The sequence below is a fragment of the Ascaphus truei genome, chromosome 5, assembly GCF_040206685.1.
Source record: "Ascaphus truei isolate aAscTru1 chromosome 5, aAscTru1.hap1, whole genome shotgun sequence".
In the NCBI taxonomy this organism is placed as follows: Eukaryota; Metazoa; Chordata; class Amphibia; order Anura; family Ascaphidae; genus Ascaphus; species Ascaphus truei.
In genome coordinates, this window is record NC_134487.1 from 224,035,786 (window position 1) to 224,060,001 (window position 24,216).

The following is a 24,216-nucleotide window of genomic DNA, read 5'->3' on the forward strand; positions in this document are numbered from 1 at the left end:
TACACTCTCCCCCCCCACACACACACACTCTCCCCCCCCACACACACACACACTCTGCCCCCCCACACACTCTCGCCCCCCCCCCACACACACTCCCCCCCACACCCAACCACACACACCCCCCACACACACTCCCCACACACACACTCCCCCCCACATACACTCCCCCCAACACACACACTACCCCCACACACACACTCCCCCCCCCACACACACACACACTTACCCCCCCACCCCGCCACACACACACACCCCGCCCCCCCCACTCACACCCACACACACTCCCCCCCTACACACACACACACACACACACACACACACACTCCCCCCCCCACAAACACACACTCCCCCCCACCCCCCACACACACTCCCCCTCACACACACACCCTGCCACACACACCCCGCCACACACACACACACACACACACACACACACACACACACACACACACACACACACACACACACACACACACACACACACACACTCCCCCCCACACTCACACATACTCCTCCTCCCATACACACACACACCCCACCACACACACACCCCCCTACACACACACATACCCACACACACACGGGGGGACAGAGGAAAGGCCTGCTTCTTGAGCCTCCCGCTGCACCCACCGCCTGTCAGCGATCGCGCACCACCACTACCCGCCTCCACGCCCATCTCCCGCACCACGCAGACCGGGGGCAAAGGGAGCGCCAAGGGTGCAAGGGGGGGCGCCAAGGGGTGAGCGGCAAAGGGGGTGAGCAGCAAAGGGGGTGAGCGGCAAGGGGGGTGAGCGGAAAGCGGAAAGCGGAAGCCCTGCCCCCGGTTTCCTCTGACCTGCCTGCGACCAATCCCCTGCATCCCGGCAGGCATTCTAAGCCACGCCTCCTTCATTCAAACTCATGCGGCCCTTCATCCAATCCCCTGGCAGCATTCACTCACACAGAGAATACTTACCAGCTGCCGCATCCTCCTCACCGCCGCCGTAACCGGGACACATTGGCTGGGCCGCACAGATACTCGTTGTGGGCCGCACAGATACTCGTTGTGGGCCGCATGCGGCCCGCGGGCCGCGAGTTTGACATGCTTTGTCTACACAACCCCCCAGGCAGACCAATTATATCGGCCACTAACTCCATCAATCAACCATTGTCCATGTTTATAGATACATTCTTACAACCATTAGTGATAGAGGGAAGATCATACATTAGGGACACATTTGATTTTTTTAATAAAATCAGGTCCATTAAGTTTAATGATATATATTACTGGTGACCATGGATGTCACCAGTCTCTATACGATCATCCCTCACACAGAAGGCTTAAATGTGGTCAGAGAGAAATTAGAAACGAGTCACACAGAAGGTCCACCAACTGACTATATCATGCTCCTATTACATTTTATTTTACATAAAAATTATTTTAAGTTTGAGACAAATTTCTACTTGCAGACGACAGGAACCGCTATGGGGAGCAATGTAGCTCCATCTTATGCCAATCTATATATGTCCCATTTTGAGGAACAACACATCTATGGCACACAATTTTTTAGGAAGATGCTCTTTTACTGTCGTTATATAGATGACCTCTTTATTATCTGGGAGGGAACTGAAAACGAATTAATTGAGTTTTTTACATACTTGGCAGAATCACCTACGCCAGTTAAATTTACTAAAAATTGGAATAGGTCACAGATATCATACCTAGATATATTGATTACATATGATGGGCATGAGTTGCATACAGATCTATTCTGGAAACCTACAGATAGAAATTCCACATTACATGGTTCCAGCTTCCATCCAGACTCCCTAAAGAGAATGTTACCCTATTCACAAAAAATAAGGGCGGGGAAAATTGTTGACAGGCCTCTGCACTTAGCTAGAACCATAAAAGAAATAAAACAAGGTTCACAGACCGGGGACATAAAGCTTCTATAGTGGAAAAATCTTTGAGAAAGGAACCACTATAGGAGAATAGACCAGTGAATAGTGAAGAAAAAATTACCTTTGTCAGCAAATATACCACTGTAAGTAGATTTGTTAAACAAACCATACAAAAACATTGGAAGATTCTTCAAACAGATCTTACATTAGGCCAAATTTGTAAGGAAACACCTAGATTTGCCTATCAAAGAGGAGAAAACATCAAGGATATTCTGATAAAAGCAGATAAAAAGGAACATTATGTGGGTTCACACTTCCTTAGTGATCCAAAACCAGGCTGCTATAAGTGTTTTAATTGTTCAGTATGCAATAGTTTAATGACAGGTGATGTATTTTGTCACACAAGAAGTGGTGCAAAATTTAAAATTAACAAACGCATTGCCTGCACTACCACACAAGTTGTATATATCATTAAATGCCCCTGTGGTCTTTTATATGTGGGTAAAACAAACAGGAGTCTAAAGACTAGATTTATTGAACATAAAAGCAGGATCAACAATAAATCAGAAAATACTGTTTTTATTGACCACTGTACAGACCACAAACATCCAGTCTCATCCCTTTGTTTAATGGCCATAGAGCATGTAAAAAGAAAAGCAACAGGCATTGATATTAATACACTTTTATTACAACGAGAGACATACTGGACATACACTTTAGATACAGTTCACCCTAAAGGGTTAAACGATTACATATCATTAAACTGTTTTCTTAATAGGAGATGGAAGTGTTTTCAGGTTGCATGGCTGCTGTTGGTGATATTGCCTTATATGTGAGTAAGCTTCAGAACAGACTGACAAGTATTCCAAAGTTTTTAATACATGTTTTTTTGCACTTACTACTTTTTTACACTGGTTCACATTATTGAATGTCACCCCTGATCACACATAAAAAAACTTTTTCTATGCATATCAAGGACTTATATTGCACACTGAGAGACATGGAAGAATAGCCAACATACACAGGAGGAGAGCTGAAGACCAGAATGACGACAAAGAAACCATGGCGACGGAGGACGCAGGAGGATAACCTAACCAGCGACGCAGAGAGAGGGAAGGCCTACAACTCACGATGTGTGAGCAGCCCCCGAAGTATCGCGAGGACAGGAGAACCAATCCAGATGCAGTGGCAGACGTCAGACCTGGCCGGCATATAGAAGAAGATGGCACTGGAACGCAAGCGCTGACGGCGCATGCGCATAAGAGAGGTTAACATCATTGGAACACAAAAACTGGATGAAGACCAAGAAACCAAAAGAAGACTCTCACGAACTGTTGTGGCACAGAATGATGACAGGACTGATCAGGGGAGACGGATTGGGGACGGCTGGGGTGATTTTTTACTTGTTTTCACCTGTTGTTTTGTTTATGGTTGAGGATATACGTACTGGGTATATCCTCATTTGGTGTATGCGTAGTCACTTGAGAAAGACCTATTGGTCTAAACGTTGTGTGGCACAATAAATTTACTTTATTTAGAAAACCGTGGAGCGCTGGATCCTTCTTTCCTGTTTAAATATATATTGCCATGCTCAGTAGCACTCCTGTTTGACACTTATACGCATATATATATATATATATATATATATATATATATATATATATATATATATATATATATATATATGTTGTGGTAATTTTGGGCGTTCAATATGAGTTTATAGGGGTCCTGTATATTTTGTAACATCAGCCTCATCAATTCTTTCAGACCTGTAATAAAGGGGGAGTAGAGGAGCACATAGAGAGCCCCTAATAGTATAGAACATTTAAATATAAAATGATAGCAAGTGAAGTGGCAAAATGAACAATTACCAGAAGTAAAAAGGCATGTGAGAGAAGTCAATGGGTTACACCAGCATAATGAACCCACTGTGTCTCCTGCACAGCGTCCCGCTCTAATTGGCCTGTATTCTTAGAGATGGCAACTGCACCAGCATCTGCTATCCTGATGACATCGGAATGACGTTACTTCTGGAATCCCGAGGTATGGGTCACAGTGATTGCTTCAGAAGGCAGAAGGAAGCTGGATAGCTACGTGTGTAGGCTCAAAGCATTTCACAAGACTAATTTTTGCTTCCTTAGGAGCATGTGTCATGGGGCTCATACAGAGGACAATTTAAAGGTTCATGAGTGAATTAACCCTTAATAGGGTTATGTACTTGACAGAGGTAGTAAGACAGTGACTAGCTGCCCTCATATCACCAGTGCAAAGCTTAAGTGGCATGTGAAGGATAAAGAAAATGCAGGAACTACAGAATCACAGGTCAAACATAATGGATATAGATATGCAAACATAGATAGAGACAGAGAGATATAACACATGTAAAGAACCACTAAGATGTTAGGGAGTCTTGCCACCCAAGCCCACTGTGGTGGGAGGGGGTTAACCAGGCCAATTAAAAAGGTATTATGCCCGGCTGGTTAACCCGAATCCCTGTTGGGACTGAAGGGGTTACACTGTATAGTCCCCATCATAACATGTTTTCCCCTACACTACCTTTATTGTCCTTATTTTGCAGCTTAGCGGCTAGCTGCTGTGGAATGAATGAATGAAAATGTGCCAACTATATCTGTGACATAAGGGGGAGCTTCTAGCGCTGACCCAAGCGCTAAGTGAAGAAGCGTGCCTATGAATGGGTGGCCACTTTGAAGTATAGATATCACTTCCTAACCCGTAGACCTCTAAACCGCAAAGTCAATTGGATAAGTGGTTTGCGGTCTAGCTGAAGTGCTTTTCTGTCAAAATGTATCCACCAATCTCGTTAGCCACTTAAGCTGAATGTATTGATGTGGGAACCAGGTCAAACCGCAGACCACATCACAGCCCGTCCAATTAAGTGGCTAACTTGCGCTAGGAGTGAGCTAGCAATCTAATTTTTTTAATCCCAATTAGCTGAAAAAATATGACACACATACATATTTGTTTTATATTGTTTGTAAAGGTAGAAACCACATATAAAGAATAATATGTGTTTCAGTGATGGTTTTAAATGTAAGGACAGGAAACTTTTTCTGTCAGCCCGGTAATAAACCCTTTAACATGTAAATATGTTAAGGGTGAATGAGCTGAGGGATTTTTCATCTCCGTACTTCAGAGTCACCCTGCACAGTTGGTGCCTCAGTGTCTATGAGAAGTTCGCAGTTGAAAAGCCTCAGAGATCCTAGGTATTAGAATGGCCGGGATATTGTAAGTACCAGATACCGTTGGGAAGTATGGAAGTATGTAGCCACACCCCTGTCCTTAATGTCGCCAGGTAAGGGGTTGGACCCGGTATGCTAGGAGCTCAGGTGTGAAGTTAGCACATGCTCCGTGCAAACTTGGAAGCAACTTCTGCCCTCTTTGCAAGGTACTGGCAAGTCAGGGATAGGTGGGAGAAATGTTCCCACGGGCGGGATTGGTTGTGCATGTTAGGTATAGGACCCGTAACCCTATAAAAATGCCTGGTGGCCAGTCCCTAGCAGATTCATCTAAGATTTTACCAAGAAACATCCAAGGTTTAGCGTCAGCGGTTCCATGGTGTGAAGGGTTAACCTACATCATAACGAAGATTTGCACTCTCTTCTGGAATTCATTAGAGTTAAGGGTTCCCGAACGAACCCTGTAAGGACTGAACAAACTTTGTCCTTTTGGTGGAGATATAGGGGTGGCAACTTGTGCCCCTAGCCAGTAACTGTTACCCGGATCAATTTGCGCACCCACTTGCATGCGTGCAGGGGTGCCCAGAGACTTTGTTTTATTTCAAGGACATTTGATTTAGTTTCAATGTACCCAGTAAGTGTTTTTTGAAGTGTAATTGTGTAAGATTTGTGTGTTTGTCTGAAAATAAATAAATTACAATTTATTTTACTCATCTTGTGTGCTCAGTCTAGAATCTCGGTATTAATGTGTGCATAAGTCTTGGTCTCCTATGACACCCACCCTCTTTTGAAATTTAATTTATAAAACTTGCCTTCTCGATGTCCATTCATACTGTATAGCTAGCATCTACCACCCACCCCTCTCTGAATGGGAAGTGTGAGCTACAGTATTAGTTCTTGGGGCTTTCACCTCAATTGGCTTGACTCTAAAAACATCAAAATCCAGACAACTCAAGTCACTTAACATAACCTAATTAATGTCCCAGCCCACACAGACAAACCTAAAATCTCACAACCATTCCTTGATAGACTGGATTCTATCCTCTAGTCCCAACAGAATCCAATCCTCTGGTATCCTACCTGACATTTTCAGTGACCATGCAATAGTGTACTATGTAAGGAAAATCAGACCACCCAAATTAAGCCCTGAAGTTCTACTCACTAGACCGTTAAGAAACTTTAACTCACAACAGTTTCTGGCTGATCTTTCCAACTGTTGTTGGTACAGAATTAACTTGATACCTGACCCTGATTCAGCACTTAAAACTCTGTGACACCCATGCTCCGCTATGCAGAATAAGAGTACAGAGGGCCCATCTTCCATTGGTTTCAATCGACCTTATTGCGCTTTACCATTTTATGGCTGACATTATGGAAAAGATAAAAAGTAACTGGCACTACCAAGGATCTTAATAACTATAGATACCTGCGACATACATGAACAAAGCAAACAAGACACGCAAAAACCCAATATTACTTTGACAATCGTCACCAAATCACAAAATACAGCAAAGTTCTTGGAAGGTCCTCAATATATTCCAGCCTTCTAGCTATCAACAACCATCTAACATCAAAAAGGATGATATTACTCTAACAAATCCCACTGACATTGGAAACGCATTCAATGAATACTTTGTGTGGTGTACTATTTCCCTATTAGCAAAGCGTAACCCGAACTACAAACATGAAGCTCAATCTGGGAGAACCCCTATAGCCCCACCCTCTTCCAACACTGCCCACAATTTTCAATTTGACCCAGTATCTGGAGAGGAGATTACACAAATGCTCCTCAAATAAAAACTAAGCTGCCAATGTGGACCTGACCTACTGCAAAAAGTTCCTACGACTCTGTGCCCCACCCACTGCCACACTGCTTGCTTCCCAAATCTATTTTGTTTACAGGCCTTATTCCTAAAACCTTAATCCCTAAGACTCCCACCTAAAAGTTTGCAATGAGATCCAGTGAGGAATGGAACTGGGACAACTTACTGGTGCAATATTCCTAAAGTTTGCAAAGGCTTTTGATACTTTTGATACTTTTGATTAGTTTATCTTGTTAAACAAGCTCCAGTGCTCTGGAATAGCGGAACACGCTTTAAACTGGTTTCACTCCTACTTATCAAGTAGATCCCAACAAGTGTCAATCTCAGCCTCTAACTCCAACTCCTTAGATATTACCTGTGGTGCCCGTCAAGCCCCTGTTCTAGGTGCCCTACTCTTTTCAGTCTACATTAATGATCTACCTGCAGCTTAAATGAACACTTATATACACGCAGCCGTAGCCTCTCTGACTTTGGACACGTACTTCAATCTGATTTGTTGAGACATGAAAATTGTATTTCAGAAAACAAACTCTTTTAAACACTATAACAATGGTATTTGGGACCAAGGCTACATTTCTAAAGCTAACGATGGTGGAGCTACAGATCAGAACCAACACCGGTCTAGCCTATGCCACTAGTTTTAAATATCTGGAATATGGTTTGAATCCCATTTAACATTTGGGTTGCATATTGATACCCTGACATCCAAAACCTATGCCAAACTAGGTGTACTTTATAGGAACAAATCCTTCCTTAGCCAGCTGGTCAGAAAGCGCATTGCACAGCAGATGCCAATTATAGACTAGGGGGATATAGTATATGGTACAGCCCCCCTAACTCACCATAGCAAACTAGACACCCTCTACAACTCAATATGCTGCTTTGTCCTACAATGTAACTACAACACACATCACTGCGAAATGCTCAAAGAACTAGATTGGCTATCACTAGAGTCTAGGCGCAAAGTATATTTTTCCTGTCTTGTTTTCAAATACTACCTGCCTATCTGAGCAAGATCCTCGACCCTACCACAAGCCCACCTGAGATGTGACTCCAAAAGACTGTTCACGGTCCCAAGGCTCAACAAATAATTTATCTGCTCCTCTCTTGCCGTGCACCTCATAACTAGAACAATTTACCCGAGACTCTCAAAGCTGCCATCGGTCTAAGTTCTTTCAAAACTAAAGCGGTCTCATATGTTAAGATGGTCTGTTACTGTTGCAATGTCTTTAAATATAATGTATAACCCATATCATTTAATGTAACCATGAATTATTATTAGAACTGGTTATTACTTCTACTGTATGCCTTTAAGTAGCATGCCGGATGGATTCTTGTTATGAAATTCCATAAAATGTTTGGAAAGGGAGTGCACTGAGTAACTCTTTTCCACATCTCGTTTTCGAAAAAACAGTTACGCTAACCTTTTTCTAGGATTTTGGGAGGAGAATTTCATCAGGAATAATAACCAATACAGGGTTTACCTCATTATGTGGAGGAGATATATCTTATTTTCAAATAAAAACAATATGGTCAATATATCTGGCCTAGACCTCTTTGTATATCCCCTCAATTGCAGTGGGACCTCTCCTTTACCCACTACTCAAGTAAGACCCAGTTATCGTTTCTGGAGGAAGAATTATTTTACAATGTCGATTGCTCAAGGGAAACAGATTTCATTAAAGGTCCACACATTTTGAAAGAATATTTTGCAGAAAAGAAATACGATCTGAAATTGGTGGGAAATTATTTTAAGAAAGCAGAAGAAAAACCCAAGGGATCACCTATTACAAACAAAAATAACACACTAAAAAAACATTGGCAATGCCTTTATTTAATATCAAATATAATGAGGGAGCAAAACAAATTAATAACATTATTAAAAAAAAACATTGGAAAATCTTTAGAGGTGATGTCTTCTTGAGGGTGACATTTTTGGAAAATCCCACAGTCATCGTCAAGAAAAACAAAAAACATGTTAGCTCCAACCGTTCACAAACAAATTATCATGGCTACCACCAAAACCGCAAAATAGAGAAATCTGCTGCACAACATAAAATGTAAAACATATAGTTACCGGTGCTCCTGCAAATAGGCATAGCCTGTGGGTGATCCAAGGTACATGAATGTTGATAAGCATCACAGGGCACTTCAGATTTTTATAACCATTTATTAGCCAATTTGTAAAGCGACGTTTCGACCTAAAGTGGTCTTTATCAAGTGAGAAAGTGGCATGGTGCCACTTTCTCACTTGATAAAGACCACTTCAGGTTGAAACGTTGCTTTAAAAATTGGCTAATAAATAGTTATAAAAATCCGAAGTGCCCTGTGATGCTTTTCTACGTTCACACCACCAAAACCGAACAGGTGCTTTAAATGTGGACACAAAATTTGCACCACTTGTGAATTCATGGATTGAACCAAGGCTATGCTGAAAGGTTGTGTAATACGGCAGGCATACTGCACCGACACACTTTATTCGAGCAAATACCCAGTATGTACCTGGCAGATACCTGGAATGCGCCGCTCCTCACCTCTGACAAGCCCCGTTGCGTTTGCCTTCCCAGCCTGGGTTCATGCCTGGCTGACGGGCGGCTGATCTGTTAAATGATAATGATTAGGATTTAATAGGCTGCAATGCTTCGCGTGTCTACCAGATGGCATAAATTCATGAATTGTAATGCAGTATATATATATATACTGTGCAGTATTGCAGCCAGCGGGAATAAAATGCTTCAATCCCTGCCTGGAAAATAACGCAATGCACTCGGGCAGAAAACAGTCACAAACCTCAATACACCCGGGTATACCCGAATTCGTGGGACTAGCCGAGCTCGAATAAAGTGTGTCGCCAGTGTAATCTCATAGGGGTCCATGTTAAACTAGTAAAAATTGACACACTGTGCTCATTTGCATGTCATTACGCAGAATCCCTAGCTCCAGTAAAAGCACTAAGCGATAATGGAGAAAGACAGGGTTGCAGACATTTCTGCAACATACAAATGCATCATAAGTGCTATTTTTATATACTGGATCAAACAATAAATTTGTCACCTCAAACTCGACTGGCAACACTTACCCAATCAAGTAGTTCTTCAACTGCTGCACTGATCACATTGTTTATGTCAGGGGTGCATGGCAATTACAGAGGCCCCGCGCTTCCCAGAAGGCATTTAAATTAAATGCAGGGGGACCACGTGAGGCCTCTGTAAATTTCCTTACCTTGGTGTTGGGGGGCGACGCATCGCCATAGAAACCCAGCGTCAAATGACGCAGCGGTGTCAAGGGACGGCACATGACCTCGCTGCATCATTTGATGCCGGAGACGATCCAGGGGGGGGGGTTCGAGCAGGCATAGGGGCGCAGTGGGAAGTTTGCTCACCCCTGGTTTATGTCATTGAATGTCCCTGTAAATCGCAGTACAGTACCAAAGTGTGGGGAAACAGTTTCAGGCGAGAAGAATCATGCTTGTGCAGCCAATATAACATTTTTGGCCTCAATGAGAAATGTTAAGTTTGGCAAAAATCAAACACTGCGTTCGAACACAAGAACAATATCATCCCAAACGTCAAGCATGGTGGTTGGAGTGTGATGGTTTGGGACTGCTTTGCTGCCTCAGGACCTGGACGGCTTGCCACCATTGACACAACCATGAAATCTGTATTGTATCAGAATATTCTAGAGGAGATTGTCAGGCCATCTGTCTGTGAGTTGAAGTGAAAGGCCTAGTCAAAGTTCGGACCTAAACACCATCAAAATGTTGTGGTAGGACCTGAAGCGAGCTGTCCATGCAAGGAAGCCATCAAATGTCACTGAGTTGAAGCAGTTCTGTAAGGACACTCACTATGTATATATATATATATATATATATATATATATAGGAGAAAGAGAAGAGAGCGCACGCCCCATAGTGTGTAACTGTATATTTAATAATGGGAAGGAGGAAGGGGGGGGGAAGGAATATCACTCACAAGGGTAAGGAAATTAAAAGCATGTCGTGAATAAATCACCACCATCCGGTATCTTTGCTTGTCACTGATGTCCATCAATCTCTGGATAATGGAGGATCCGTGATCATCAGGATGTTTCCAAGCGTGGATGAAGTGTACCGGAATCGGGTTGGAGTCCTCAGAGAATCTCCTAGCTGTTTGGCCTCAAGCTGTTAGACGCACGAACCGGCCTGTTCATGCGCAACGTGATGACGTAATGTCCGTACGTGACGTATTGCGTAATGACGCTCCCTGACGCGTTTCGTCACTCTCGGGCGACTTTTTCAAAGGGTGATGGGAAGGGGCTGAACTCATGAAGTATATATACATATTTGGTATCATAGCAACCCCTAAAACAGCTGAACGGCATGTTACATTAAAGAAGACAATCAACTATTAAAAACCACGATGGTGACTGTACATATAGTAATAAAAAGATTAAATCATCAAATTATATATATATATATATATCAGTGGGCTTAACTTAAATTATGTGTATTACAAAGAAAATAGACATACAGAATACTAATAAATAATGCGATGGAGAACGTATCACTGCAATTTAAGGAAAAATTATATAATTAATGAATAAATGTATAATTAAATATATATTCTTAATAATTTTGACTATAAATGAATTGTATATATATAAATATATGTACAGATCTCTCTATAGTGGTTTCCAAAAATTGATGTGGATTTTCATAATCTCTATACTGAAGGTTATATCAGAGACTCAATATTGGCAACACAGTATATTAAACAATGCGGTCAGAATGGACTAAAACTCTATATACTCATTATTACAAATTGATTGAATAAAATCCATTAATTAAAACATTAATTACAAAACATAAAATAAAACATAGAATGAAATACATTGATTACAAAACAAGGAGATGAATGGAGAGGTAGACATATACCAAATATTTAAAGCATAATCAATAGGTATACCCATTTTCATATCTGAACACACATACATATATGTACATGTATACACGTAATTACATACACACACATACATAATACATGCACCAATGTGACAGAAACATATTATATATTGTTATTTGGGCAAATCATATCAAGATAAGAGGGAGAGAAAGACTACTGTATGTGAACTTAAAGTGAATAATATTACTTCGCTAATGTGTTAAGTGTACAATTGATAAAATGTAAACACAGTGTTAGAAAAGTGTGTGTATATGTGAATATGGAATACCATATGAATTTAATGTATAATAACTATTAAACTAAGTTTTATGTTCAAACGTGAACGTGTGTGAAGATTTACTAAGTGATATGTGTTGACATATTAGAATTGATATATATTATGAAAAACATATGTGTACATATATTGTAGGGGATGTATATTAAAATTAATGTGTCCTAAAATTTAATAGAACAGGACAGTGTATAAACACATGATGATTATAAGTGAATATACTTTCACATGTAACAAGTGCCAGCTACCAAGATCAGGAAAAGGTCTAGGAGAGACCTGGACAAATGGATGACAGAGGACTACAGAGGAGATTAGAAACCAGGGAGGGTATACCCAATCCGAAGGAATCAGACCAACGTGCTAACATCAAGACATTCATTTAGTCCACCAGGGCTCAGGGTGCCCAACTGGTGGATCCAAAATGTTTCCCGTCTACAGAGGGTCTTGAATCGATCGCCCCCTAAAACACTAGGAGAAATGCTCTCAAATCCCATGATAGTCATGGTCTTAGGATCCTGATTATGACTGGATTAAAAGTGTCGTGAGATACTATGTGTATTTAATCCTTTTATGACATTTCTCCTGTGCTCCAGGAAGCGAGTACCCAAGGACCTAGTGGTGCGACCAACATATTGTTGACCGCAACCACACTGAATAAGATAAATGATGTAGGTACTTAAACAGTTAATATAACTTGTAATGAGATGTGTAGTCCCTCTGCTAGCTGAAGAAAATTGTGATTTATTTAGAATGTGTCTGCATGTAATGCATCTACTATGACAGGAGAAATGTCATAAAAGGATTAAATACACATAGTATCTCACGACACTTTTAATCCAGTCATAATCAGGATCCCAAGACCATGACTATCATGGGATTTGAGAGCATTTCTCCTAGTGTTTTAGGGGGCGATCGATTCAAGACCCTCTGTAGACGGGAAACATTTTGGATCCACCAGTTGGGCACCTTGAGCCCTGGTGGACTAAATGAATGTCTTGATGTTAGCACGTTGGTCTGATTCCTTCGGATGTGTATACCCTCCCTGGTTTCTAATCTCCTCTGTAGTCCTCTGTCATCCATTTGTCCAGGTCTCTCCTAGACCTTTTCCTGATCTTTCCTGATCCACATATCACTTAGTAAATCTTCACACACGTTCACGTTTGAACATAAAACTTAGTTTAATAGTTATTATACATTAAATTCATATGGTATTCCATATTCACATATACACACACTTTTCTAACACTGTGTTTACATTTTATCAATTGTACACTTAACACATTAGCGAAGTAATATTATTCACTTTAAGTTCACATACAGTAGTCTTTCTCTCCCTCTTATCTTGATATGATTTGCCCAAATAACAATATATAATATGTTTCTGTCACATTGGTGCATGTATTATGTATGTGTGTGTATGTAATTACGTGTATACATGTACATATATATGTATGTGTGTTCAGATATGAAAATGGGTATACCTATTGATTATGCTTTAAATATTTGGTATATGTCTACCTCTCCATTCATCTCCTTGTTTTGTAATCAATGTATTTCATTCTGTGTTTTATTTTATGTTTTGTAATTAATGTTTTAATTAATGGATTTTATTCAATCAATTTGTAATAATGAGTATATAGAGTTTTAGTCCATTCTGACCGCATTGTTTAATATACTGTGTTGCCAATATTGAGTCTCTGATATAACCTTCAGTATAGAGATTATGAAAATCCACATCAATTTTTGGAAACCACTATAGAGAGATCTGTACATATATTTATATATATACAATTCATTTATAGTCAAAATTATTAAGAATATATATTTAATTATACATTTATTCATTAATTATATAATTTTTCCTTAAATTGCAGTGATACGTTCTCCATCGCATTATTTATTAGTATATGTCTATTTTCTTTGTAATACACATAATTTAAGTTAAGCCCACTGATATATATATATATATATAATTTGATGATTTAATCTTTTTATTACTACTGCACCGACACACTTTATTCGAGCAAATACCCAGTATGTACCTGGCAGATACCTGGAATGCGCCGCTCCTCACCTCTGACAAGCCCCGTTGCGTTTGCCTTCCCAGCCTGGGTTCATGCCTGGCTGACGGGCGGCTGATCTGTTAAATGATAATGATTAGGATTTAATAGGCTGCAATGCTTCGCGTGTCTACCAGATGGCATAAATTCATGAATTGTAATGCAGTATATATATATATATATACTGTGCAGTATTGCAGCCAGCGGGAATAAAATGCTTCAATCCCTGCCTGGAAAATACCTCAATGCACTCGGGCAGAAAACAGTCACAAACCTCAATACACCCGGGTATACCCGAATTCGTGGGACTAGCCGAGCTCGAATAAAGTGTGTCGCCAGTGTATATGTACAGTCACCATCGTGGTTTTTAATAGTTGATTAAGTCTTCTTTAATGTAACATGCCATTCAGCTGTTTTACGGGTTGCTATGATACCAAATATGTATATATACTTCATGAGTTCAGCCCCTTCCCATCACCCTTTGAAAAAGTCGCCCGAGAGTGACGAAACGCGTCAGGGAGCGTCATTACGCAATACGTCACGTACGGACATTACGTCATCACATTGCGCATGAACAGGCCGGTTCGTGCGTCTAACAGCTTGAGGCCAAACAGCTAGGAGATTCTCTGAGGACTCCAACCCGATTCCGGTACACTTCATCCACGCTTGGAAACATCCTGATGATCACTGATCCTCCATTATCCAGAGATTGACGGACATCAGAGACAAGCAAAGATACCGGATGGTGGTGATTTATGCACGACATGCTTTTAATTTCCTTACCCTTGTGAGTGATATTCCTTCCCCCCCCTTCCTCCTTCCCATTATTAAATATACAGTTACACACTATGGGGCGTGCGCTCTCTTCTCTTTCTCCTCTACAGATTCCATAGGATGTGGTTCATCCTCTCGAGAGCAGCTGGAGACCCCCTGCACCCACGTTATCAATATCATTGACGAACTAATTCATATAAGGACTGGTTTTTCACTTCCTTTTAATTTTTAATTTTTATTTTTATTTAATTTTTTCTCTTTGCACATATATGTACTGCGTTGACTTTAAGTTACTTTATTGATTATATGTTTATTGTTTTATACGCAGGCACTGCCACTAATCACATTGTTATTTGTTATTAACACTATATATAAGATATTTATCACTTTTATACCCATTGAGGCGCTGCTTTTTCTTGTTTTTGTTAGTTCATATATATATATAGTGGTTGACAAATCACCAAAAAATCTACTCGCCACACAAAAAAAATCTACTCGCCACCTAGTACCAAACGTTTGCTGCTTGGGCCAATATTTACTCGCCCAGGGGTTAAATCCACTCGCACGGGGCGAGCAAATGTATAGGTTTGTCGAACACTGTATATATATATATATATATATATATATATATATATATATATATAATTCCACAAGTGATATCATACCAACATCATCAGGACAGCAGACACCGGTGCAGCTGCCATCTTCAAGAATACAGGCCTCTTAGAGCAGGATACTGACAGACACCGAGGGTCTATCCCTCTGGGGTAACCCACAGACTTCTCTCACATGCCTTTTTAAAGATTAATTCTGGTAATTCTTCATTTTGACACTTTACTTGCTATAATTTTATATTAAAAAGTTTTACACTATTTTACACTGTATGTACCTCTTCTACTCCCCCTTTTCTACAGAATCCCTTTGGATCACAGGAGGTCTAAGACACCTCTCTGAAGAAAAGACAGCACCTACCCCTACAATGGACATTCTTTGACCTAATTTTACTTTTATTTATCATTTATGAAGTATTTTTGAGATATCAGAGCATGTTGGGTTCTCTGTCAATAGAACAAGACCTGCATGCCGCCTTAGCATGAACTTCACAATCTTTAGTTACTACCAGGACTTTTAAATGTCCTGGACAAGTCTCTTCTGCACAAAAACAATATGGAGCTGGGGTTTGCTTTACTCCGACATCCAATAGAAATCTGCAATGTTATCGGCAACCCTACACCCATTTTATTTTTTCCTTCTACTTTTATTTTTTCCTTCTAACACTTGCAACAAAAAAGTTCTAAATATCTGAACCAGAGAAATTATATCAGGTCAAAATATATGTTGGAATTCCAGGGGGATTTGCTACTTTAACCTGTACTATTAACACACAAAAAAACAGAGAACACTTATCTTTTTTAAACTTGATAGCTGTTTCAGTTCATTTTGTAGAGAATTAGTAGTATCTTTTTCGTGTTGTAACTCCTGTTGAAGATTCTGGTGTTGTTCCTTTTCAAACTTCAAGTCCTTCTCTAAAGCGGAGCTGTTCAAACAAGAGAGGTACACCTGAACTATACAGCTATGTTGTTAATACAGTCTCTATAGCTGAATCAGGGCAAGCTCCCCTGCCTCTAAAGGGAACGCATGCCAAGACATATTTGATATTGATGTCTCTATTAATAGAGACAACGCTAAACATTTTGTCAATTTCAGTTTGAAAATAAGAGCCTGAAACTTAGGAGGATATAGCTTTCTGAAGTTTAAGAATGACCTACTATACCCTTTACTTCCACTGGCAAAGTGCCCTCCAGCCGCACTTTCCCATTTGGGCTCTGACCGGAGAAGGGGGAATTACATCAGGATGACATCATCCTGTCTGCCAAAGCAAGAAATGTTCACTCCAGTTACATTGAAAACTTTACTTTAGTTTCAAAGTAATTAAGAAAATGACATTTTTCATTTATGGTAACAACATTTACAAAAAGACACTTACATTGTTAGTCATTACAAATATTTCATTTTTTCCAAATACAAGGTTACTTTATGAACATTTTGCAGAAAGATGACATTTAGAGATAGAGAAGTTACAGAAAATCATACTTTGTTATTCAATATTACTTTGTTTTGAGCACAAATACACATTTTATGAGATCAACATTCTTGTTATTCATGTTTAACATTTTCTGTAATTCAATTATGAGCATTGTTGCATCAGCTGCCCAATATCAAAGCAGGTACACAGTCTTATTGGATTCTAATTTGGTCTTTTAATGTCCCCATATACTTTTCAAAAATGCCTCAAAGCTGCCCCATAGTTTGGTTTTTAAGTCTTGGTAAGAAGTAGTTCCTATTGCCCCTATTGGGTTATATTGATCATTGTTTCAATACAGTAAGGCTCTTATGAGTTATTTCACTCCAGAAACACAGCCCGAATAATATATACTTGATAATTATTTCATATATTAAATTAATCCTTGAAACAATATTGCAGTCCTTTGTAACAAATGTACATGGTCCTTGATTCTAACTACAAACTCTGTAGTAATTAACTATTACAAGATTTTTCTATTTTATGATTTCAAAGAGTTGTCCAATCCATTTTTTTTATAACTTTGTTTATATTGGTAGAAGGTGATATCTCGCATTACATACATTCACACAACAAATTACATTGTATATTGTTTTATACAGACATGGGATGAAAAGAAAACATGGCATGAATACAAATGTACTGCTCCGATGTCCACCATGGCCTAGTCGTGTTACGTAAAAACCAGTTCCAGCGAAGGTTTCTAATTTTTTAAGCCTTCTTATTTTTTATTGGGTTGGTCAGGGAAGAGAACCAAGAGGAGGAGGGGCGGGGGGGAAATTTAGGGTGGAGTGATCACCAAATTAGTTTCAGCTTGAATATAATTCACATCTTTGTCTTTTTGGTTTGGGTCACGTTGGCTTATAGTGCGATAGTTAAATTAGTTATGCGGTTAGCCCCAGAGTGTTGTAACCAAGGGTTCCAAATGTTTTCATATTTGGGTATAGAGCCCCCCAGATAGGCTGTGATCTTTTCTAAAGAGGCTATGTCTCATATTTTGTTTACGATAGGGGGAGAGACAGAGGGTCCGCACATTTCCTGTTTTTAGCAATGGCGCATTTTATGGCAATAAAGATATGTGCCACCAGTTTTGCTATGTGTCTGTCTACATTTTCTTGAGGTTTGCCCAGTATGGCTATAAGTGGCTCTTTAGCTATTTTTAGGCCAATAATTGTTACTATAAGGGAAACTCGTTTGCCATAGATGGATTATCCTGGGACACGACCACTAAGTGGTCCTAAAACCTCTAAGTGGTCTACTTAGATTTTGCAAAGGCTTTTGATACGGTTTCACACAAGAGGTTGGTGTACAAAATAAAGAAAATTGGACTTAGTAATAATATATGCACCTGGATTGAAAACTGGTTAAAGGACAGACAACAGAGGGTTGTCATAAATGGAACTTTTTCAGGTTGGGCTAAAGTCGTGAGTGGAGTACCTCAGGGATCGGTACTGGGACCCCTGCTTTTTAACTTGTTTATTAATGACTTTGAGGTTGGCATCGAGAGCAAAGTCTCCATCTTTGCTGATGATACTAAATTGTGTAAGGTAATAGAATCAGAGCAGGATGTAATTTCTCTTCAGAAGGACTTGGAGACACTGGAAATGTGGGCAGGTAAATGGCAAATGAGGTTTAATACAGATAAATGTAAGGTTATGCATTTGGGATGCAAGAATAAAAAGGCGACTTACAAATTAAATGGAGATATATTGGGGGAATCCTTGATGGAGAAGGATTTAGGAGTGTTTGTAAACAGCAGGCTTAGCAATTGTGCCCAAAGTCATGCAGTAGCTGCAAAGGCAAACTAGATCCTATCTTGCATCAAACGGGCAATGGATGGAAGGGAAGTAAACATAAGTATGCCCTTTTACAAAGTATTAGTAAGACCACACATTGAATATGGAGTACAATTTTGGGCACCAATCCTAAGAAAAGACATTATGGAACTAGAGAGAGTGCAGAGAAGAGCCACCAAATTAATAAAGGGGATGGACAATCTAACTTATGAGGAGAGGCTAGCTAAATTAGATTTATTTACATTAGAAAAGAGGCGTCTAAGAGGGGATATGATAACTATATAAAAATATATTCGGGGACAATACAAGGAGCTTTCAAAATAACTATTCATCCCACGGGCAGTACAAAGGACTCGGGGCCATCCCTTAAGGTTGGAAGAAAGGAGATTTCACCAGCAACAAAGGAAAGGGTTCTTTATAGTAAGGGCAGTTATAATGTGGAATTCATTACCCATGGAGACTGTGATGGCAGATACAATAGATTTGTTAAAAAAAAAAGTTGGACATCTTTTTAGATGGGAAACATATACAGGGATATACCAAATAAGTATACATGGGAAGGATGTTGATTCAGGGATAAATCCGATTGCCAATTCTTGGAGTCAGGAAGGAATTAATTTTTCCCCTTATGAGATATCATTGGATGATTTGTTTGCCTTCCTCTGGATCAATAAGTAAGTATAGATATAGGATAAAGTATCTGTTGTCTAAATTTAGCATAGGTTGTACTTGATGGACCTACGTCTTTTTTCAACCTCATCTACTATGTAACTATGTGTTTAAGATGCCAGCTCGTCTGCATAGATTCCATAGCTCAAGGAGGTAATTAGCATTTCAAAGCAAAAGGCTCAAGTAATTGGATTCCCCGTGCAAAACCAGGTAGGTTGTGCACATGGCCAAGGGGAGGGGATTACAGGATATCTGAATTTGTTTCCTCCAGACGGATAGGAGCCTTGACAGCAGGGGGTCTGGGACTGGCTAAAAACGGCCCAGTATGTCAAAACTCATAAACACGTTTTCCATTGGCAAGTTTTGAATTTATCCCTCCTATCAGTGAATGCCTAATCTCAATCCCTGCTGTAATTTGCTATCAGACCCTCAATGATTTAGATATGAATCAAGCATATATAAGAGTGTGCAGTAAAGCAGCTCTCTCTCTTTTTCGCCTGCCTGTTTGTGAGGATCTGCCCTCCTGCCTCCAAATGCAACTCACCTCCGGAATCCAGACCCCCACAGGAGGGGCATCATGGCACTGGTACGCACGCGGGTAACGCGCAATCGACTCCCTGCCTCCCGGTCTCTGGTGCGCAGGTCCCCCATTTCCCGCCTCCATGGACAGTACCCAGCATGTCACTAGGTTGCACTCCGCCTACCTATCCTCTGGTCCCACCTCCAACCTCCTGGTGCCGGGAGTGCCGTGGCACGTGCGACCGGCTCGCCAGCTAAGGCGCCCGTGATGCACGGCGCGCGTTCATGTTTGCGGGACTCTGCCTCGCCGTCCTCTTAGGCTATGCAATAGGGCCTAACCCAGTAGCCTTCGGGGCGCCTTCCTGCAGTCCTCCCATTGGTGGGAGGTCCCTTTAAGTATCTTGTTTGGATACTTAGTCATTGCTGAGCATAATCCTTGTGTGACGCTTATTCTCCACGATCCTGTCTGTTTCCTGCCTGATACCTGACCCCTTGCTTTTTACCTGGACTCCGCTGTTTCTCCTGCTTTGACCCTGGCTTGTACAACTACTCTGGAATCTCCTGCGCAGACCCTGGCTATCCATTATACGACTACGCTGATATCTCCACTCCTGACCTCAGCTAAGTACCCCAACAATTCTGCTCTCTCCTACCCTGACTTGTTATAACGATTACTCTGAACTCTGTATCCCTTGAACCGGCTTACAAGACCATTCTACACTCTGGACGTGCCCCCATGGTTGTGGGAGGTGTATTGCAATAATTCTCTACCTCAGCCCCACGGTCGCGTCTCGTTTGTGGTGAGCTATGCATCACACTGTTTTCCCGATGTGAAGACACGCTGCTGCTGGGCCTCTCACCTGTGCTTCTGAGTGAAAGAGCTACAGTATTCACACAGAGAAGCATGGGGGAGGAAAGGCCTAGCCAGCAGGCTGGATTTGTGTCCAGGAGCCCAGAACCAGGGTCCAATCAAGGTAAGCCTTTGCTGAAGCAGGCGCCTTGCAACTAGAAAAGGGCTAGATTTCATTCCCCCAGTCCCCCGTAAGTGTGTATATTCTCTGTATCTTGTATTTCTGTGTGTTTCCGAAGGTCTTATCCGAATAAACCGCAATTTATTTTACCGCCTGTTTTGCCTTGTGACTGATTCCTTAAATATAAAGGTGTATTTGACCTGGTCTCCCTTGACAGTATCGATCTCTGCAGCTGGTGCGGTCTGGACATTTAAGCGCCAGCGAGCGGCTCCTGCTCGCGCTTCTCTGGTTAGTGTCTGTCTCCCTTAGTTCAGTAATATCGCCCAGCATTGGTATCTCACTTTACTTGGTTGTTTTGTTGCCTGTTTGGTGGTGTTTGAGACATGTTAGTCTCTGTATGTGTTTAGTGTATGTATGTTATGTATATATAGTAGGTGTGTACACTACTTCACTATAGCGGTGCTGGAACCGCTTGTCTTGTGTAGGGTTATTTTTATGGTCTAGAAAGACCTCTTAATAAAACATTTTATTACATTAATTCCGCTTTGGGATTATTTTATTTATATATTCTATTTACGGGTATTTACTATTCCCTGGTGCGCGCTGTGTGTGTCTTTTCTTGTTAAATTATAGCATTATTTAAAAAAAGAGGGGACTGGGGTGTTCAAAACCTTTGAACGATAGCACCAACTCTATTCATTATGTGGGTATCATGTGCTGCTGGGAATAACCAACGTCCTCTCCAGTACTGGGTTAAGATACTGTCCTATGGCATGTAAAAACAGGAAGAGAATCATAGGGAATTGATTGGTACCATCACTGATAGCATAAAAAAAAATTGAATAAATTAGCATAGTCCATAAAAAGGAAAAAACAGAGCAAATAAATAAAAAGTGTGTAAAAGGGACTTCTTGTAGAACAAAGAAATGTATATAAAAAGGTGTAAAAAATATAAAAGAAATGTATGTGTAAAAAAGGAGAGTAAAACGGTGTGCGCAACATTAAAAGAAAATTCAATAAACATATCTATAATAATAAAGAGAGAGCCTGTGTCTGTCATGGTCATAGCTCCAAGACAATGAAACAAAGACAACTGAAATTTTGCAGGCATATCAAGGGGACCCTAGGTGTGTGCATCTCAGTGTTTTTTTTTTTTAATTTATAATTTAAACAAATTAATAAGAGTGATTAACATTTCTCTGACAAGCAAGTCAGCCAGTGGGTGTTGTACCTAGTAGGCTATGTATTTGTTTTGTGACATCATAATGTGCATAGCCTGGTGGCAGCTAAGGAGAATCAGAATACTATACAGTTTACACAGAAAGCAGACGAAGAGAGAAAGAGGGAAAGTCAGTTGACATGTGAGGAGAAAGCAAGAATGCTGGAGAGGGGGAGAAAGGTAGAAAGAATTGGGGACATCATAAGGTATTAATGGAAAGTGATGGGAGGGAGAGAGATAAAGGGAGGGAGACGAGAGAGAAGGTGAGTAGGGGGAGGGGGAAAAGGGATGGGAGGAGGTGGGGAGAGGGAGGAGATGTAGATGGAGAGAGATAGGCTTTATGACACAAGGGTATGAGAAAGAAATAGTCTGGATGTTTGGGGAGCGCAGGTATATGAAATTAACATTCAAAATATAGTGCAATATGTCTGTGAAAAAAATGTATTTTCTTAGTTGTCAAAATCCAACAGGGTGTGTACTCACAAATTCATAAATCTTTTGTACTGCTGCGGCGCAAATGAGTCTAACACATCGCCGTTTTTTCCCTGGCTTTTTCCTGGAATGCGACGCACTTCACCTGGAGCATGCCGCATTCATTTTGCGTTCTCAGCCACGGGTCATGCGCGGTTGACGCGCGGTTGATGCGTTTATTGAGAATTCTTCGCGTGTCCGCCAGATGGCAGATATTCATGAATTGTAATGCGCATGCGCTTCAGTAATGTGTCGACTTGCAGGTGTTTCGTTTAAAAAAGATACCACAGTGTGCTATTGTAACTTGGCCTTGAGACTGAAGGAAGAGGTTGCAAAAATGTATCAATTTAGGCTTTTCATATTAAAGGAAGACAAAGACCAGTTTCGGTTACAGTATTCTCCAGAGACTCGCCGCCCGCCATGAGTGTTCAAGTGCAGCCCGTTTTCCAAAAACCCGACAGAAGTTACGCGTATTTGATATGGGCCGCGATTAATGCAACAGACGATAAGATGGCAACAGTTGTTCAAATTTATCAGTATTTTATCGAAAACTATGACTTTTACAAATTTTCGCCAGCTCCTCATACGTGGAAGCGTGCAATAAGGAAAAGGTTATGTAGCGATCCCTGTTTTTATCATATTGAGCCACAATCTGTTGGAGGGTATTGGTATGTATCACCGGCTTTTTCCTGTATCTATGATCATGCAGACGGCAAAAGGCGAAGGGTCGTGTTAAAACCAACTAAGAAACGACAGTCGCTGCCAAGCAATGCACCGGCACCAGCATCCGATAACGGTCCCACCGTCAGTGACAACCCTGAGCCTGAGCCGGATTTCGCGTGCAGTTTCGATCAAGCTTGCATGTACAGTACCTAAGCAATTTCCAGCCTCATCAGCTGACTACAGGTGACTAGTCCCGCTGCAAACTATCGACGTGGATGATCAAGAACACTGGGCTGGCAGTGGACCGGCGCCGGCGCCAGCTGAATGGGAAATTCTATGGTGAGTATTGTTGCTGTATTATTTTCTGTGTTTTTTTTTTTTTGACAATACAGTATCAATATCGGTGCGATTCAAAAGTCAAGCGATTCTCCTGTAAGCAATATCATTGGCTGAGCGGCTTCTACAGTACTGTACTGCAGATACTGAACAATTGGTGGAACGCTAGGCGCATGCGCATTGGAACCTTCTTGAAACGCATATGCATGTCATTAAATCCACGGTAGGCGCATGCGAACAGGAGACGCCCCCAGAGAAAATTATTGGTGGGACTGGCTGGAAACTTCTTTAGGGGGCTGACCATTACAGTAAAACTTTTCTTTTTGTTTTTCCTCAGAAAAGAAAGCGGCTAATGGAGGGATTTCGATGGATAATATCACTTTGTGTAACAATGCCTGCACATTGCTGAATTGGATTTAAAAAGCCACGTACCGGAGTCTACAGTTTAGTGGCCGTTGTTATTGATTAGGATACAATACTGTACCTGAAACAGTATGCTGATGTTTTCCGGCCGTACAGTATACAATACATTTTATAAAC

General features: G+C 40.8%; 1 protein-coding gene across 1 annotated transcript in view; it reads right to left on the reverse strand.

The window, feature by feature from the left end:
- LOC142495763 (RUN and FYVE domain-containing protein 1-like) overlaps positions 1-24,216 on the reverse strand; it is a 597,647-nt gene that overhangs the window by 286,344 nt on the left and 287,087 nt on the right. Inside the window, 1 exon segment of the mRNA XM_075601692.1 lies at positions 16,357-16,486. Within this exon segment, the coding sequence (XP_075457807.1) occupies positions 16,357-16,486 (130 nt within the window).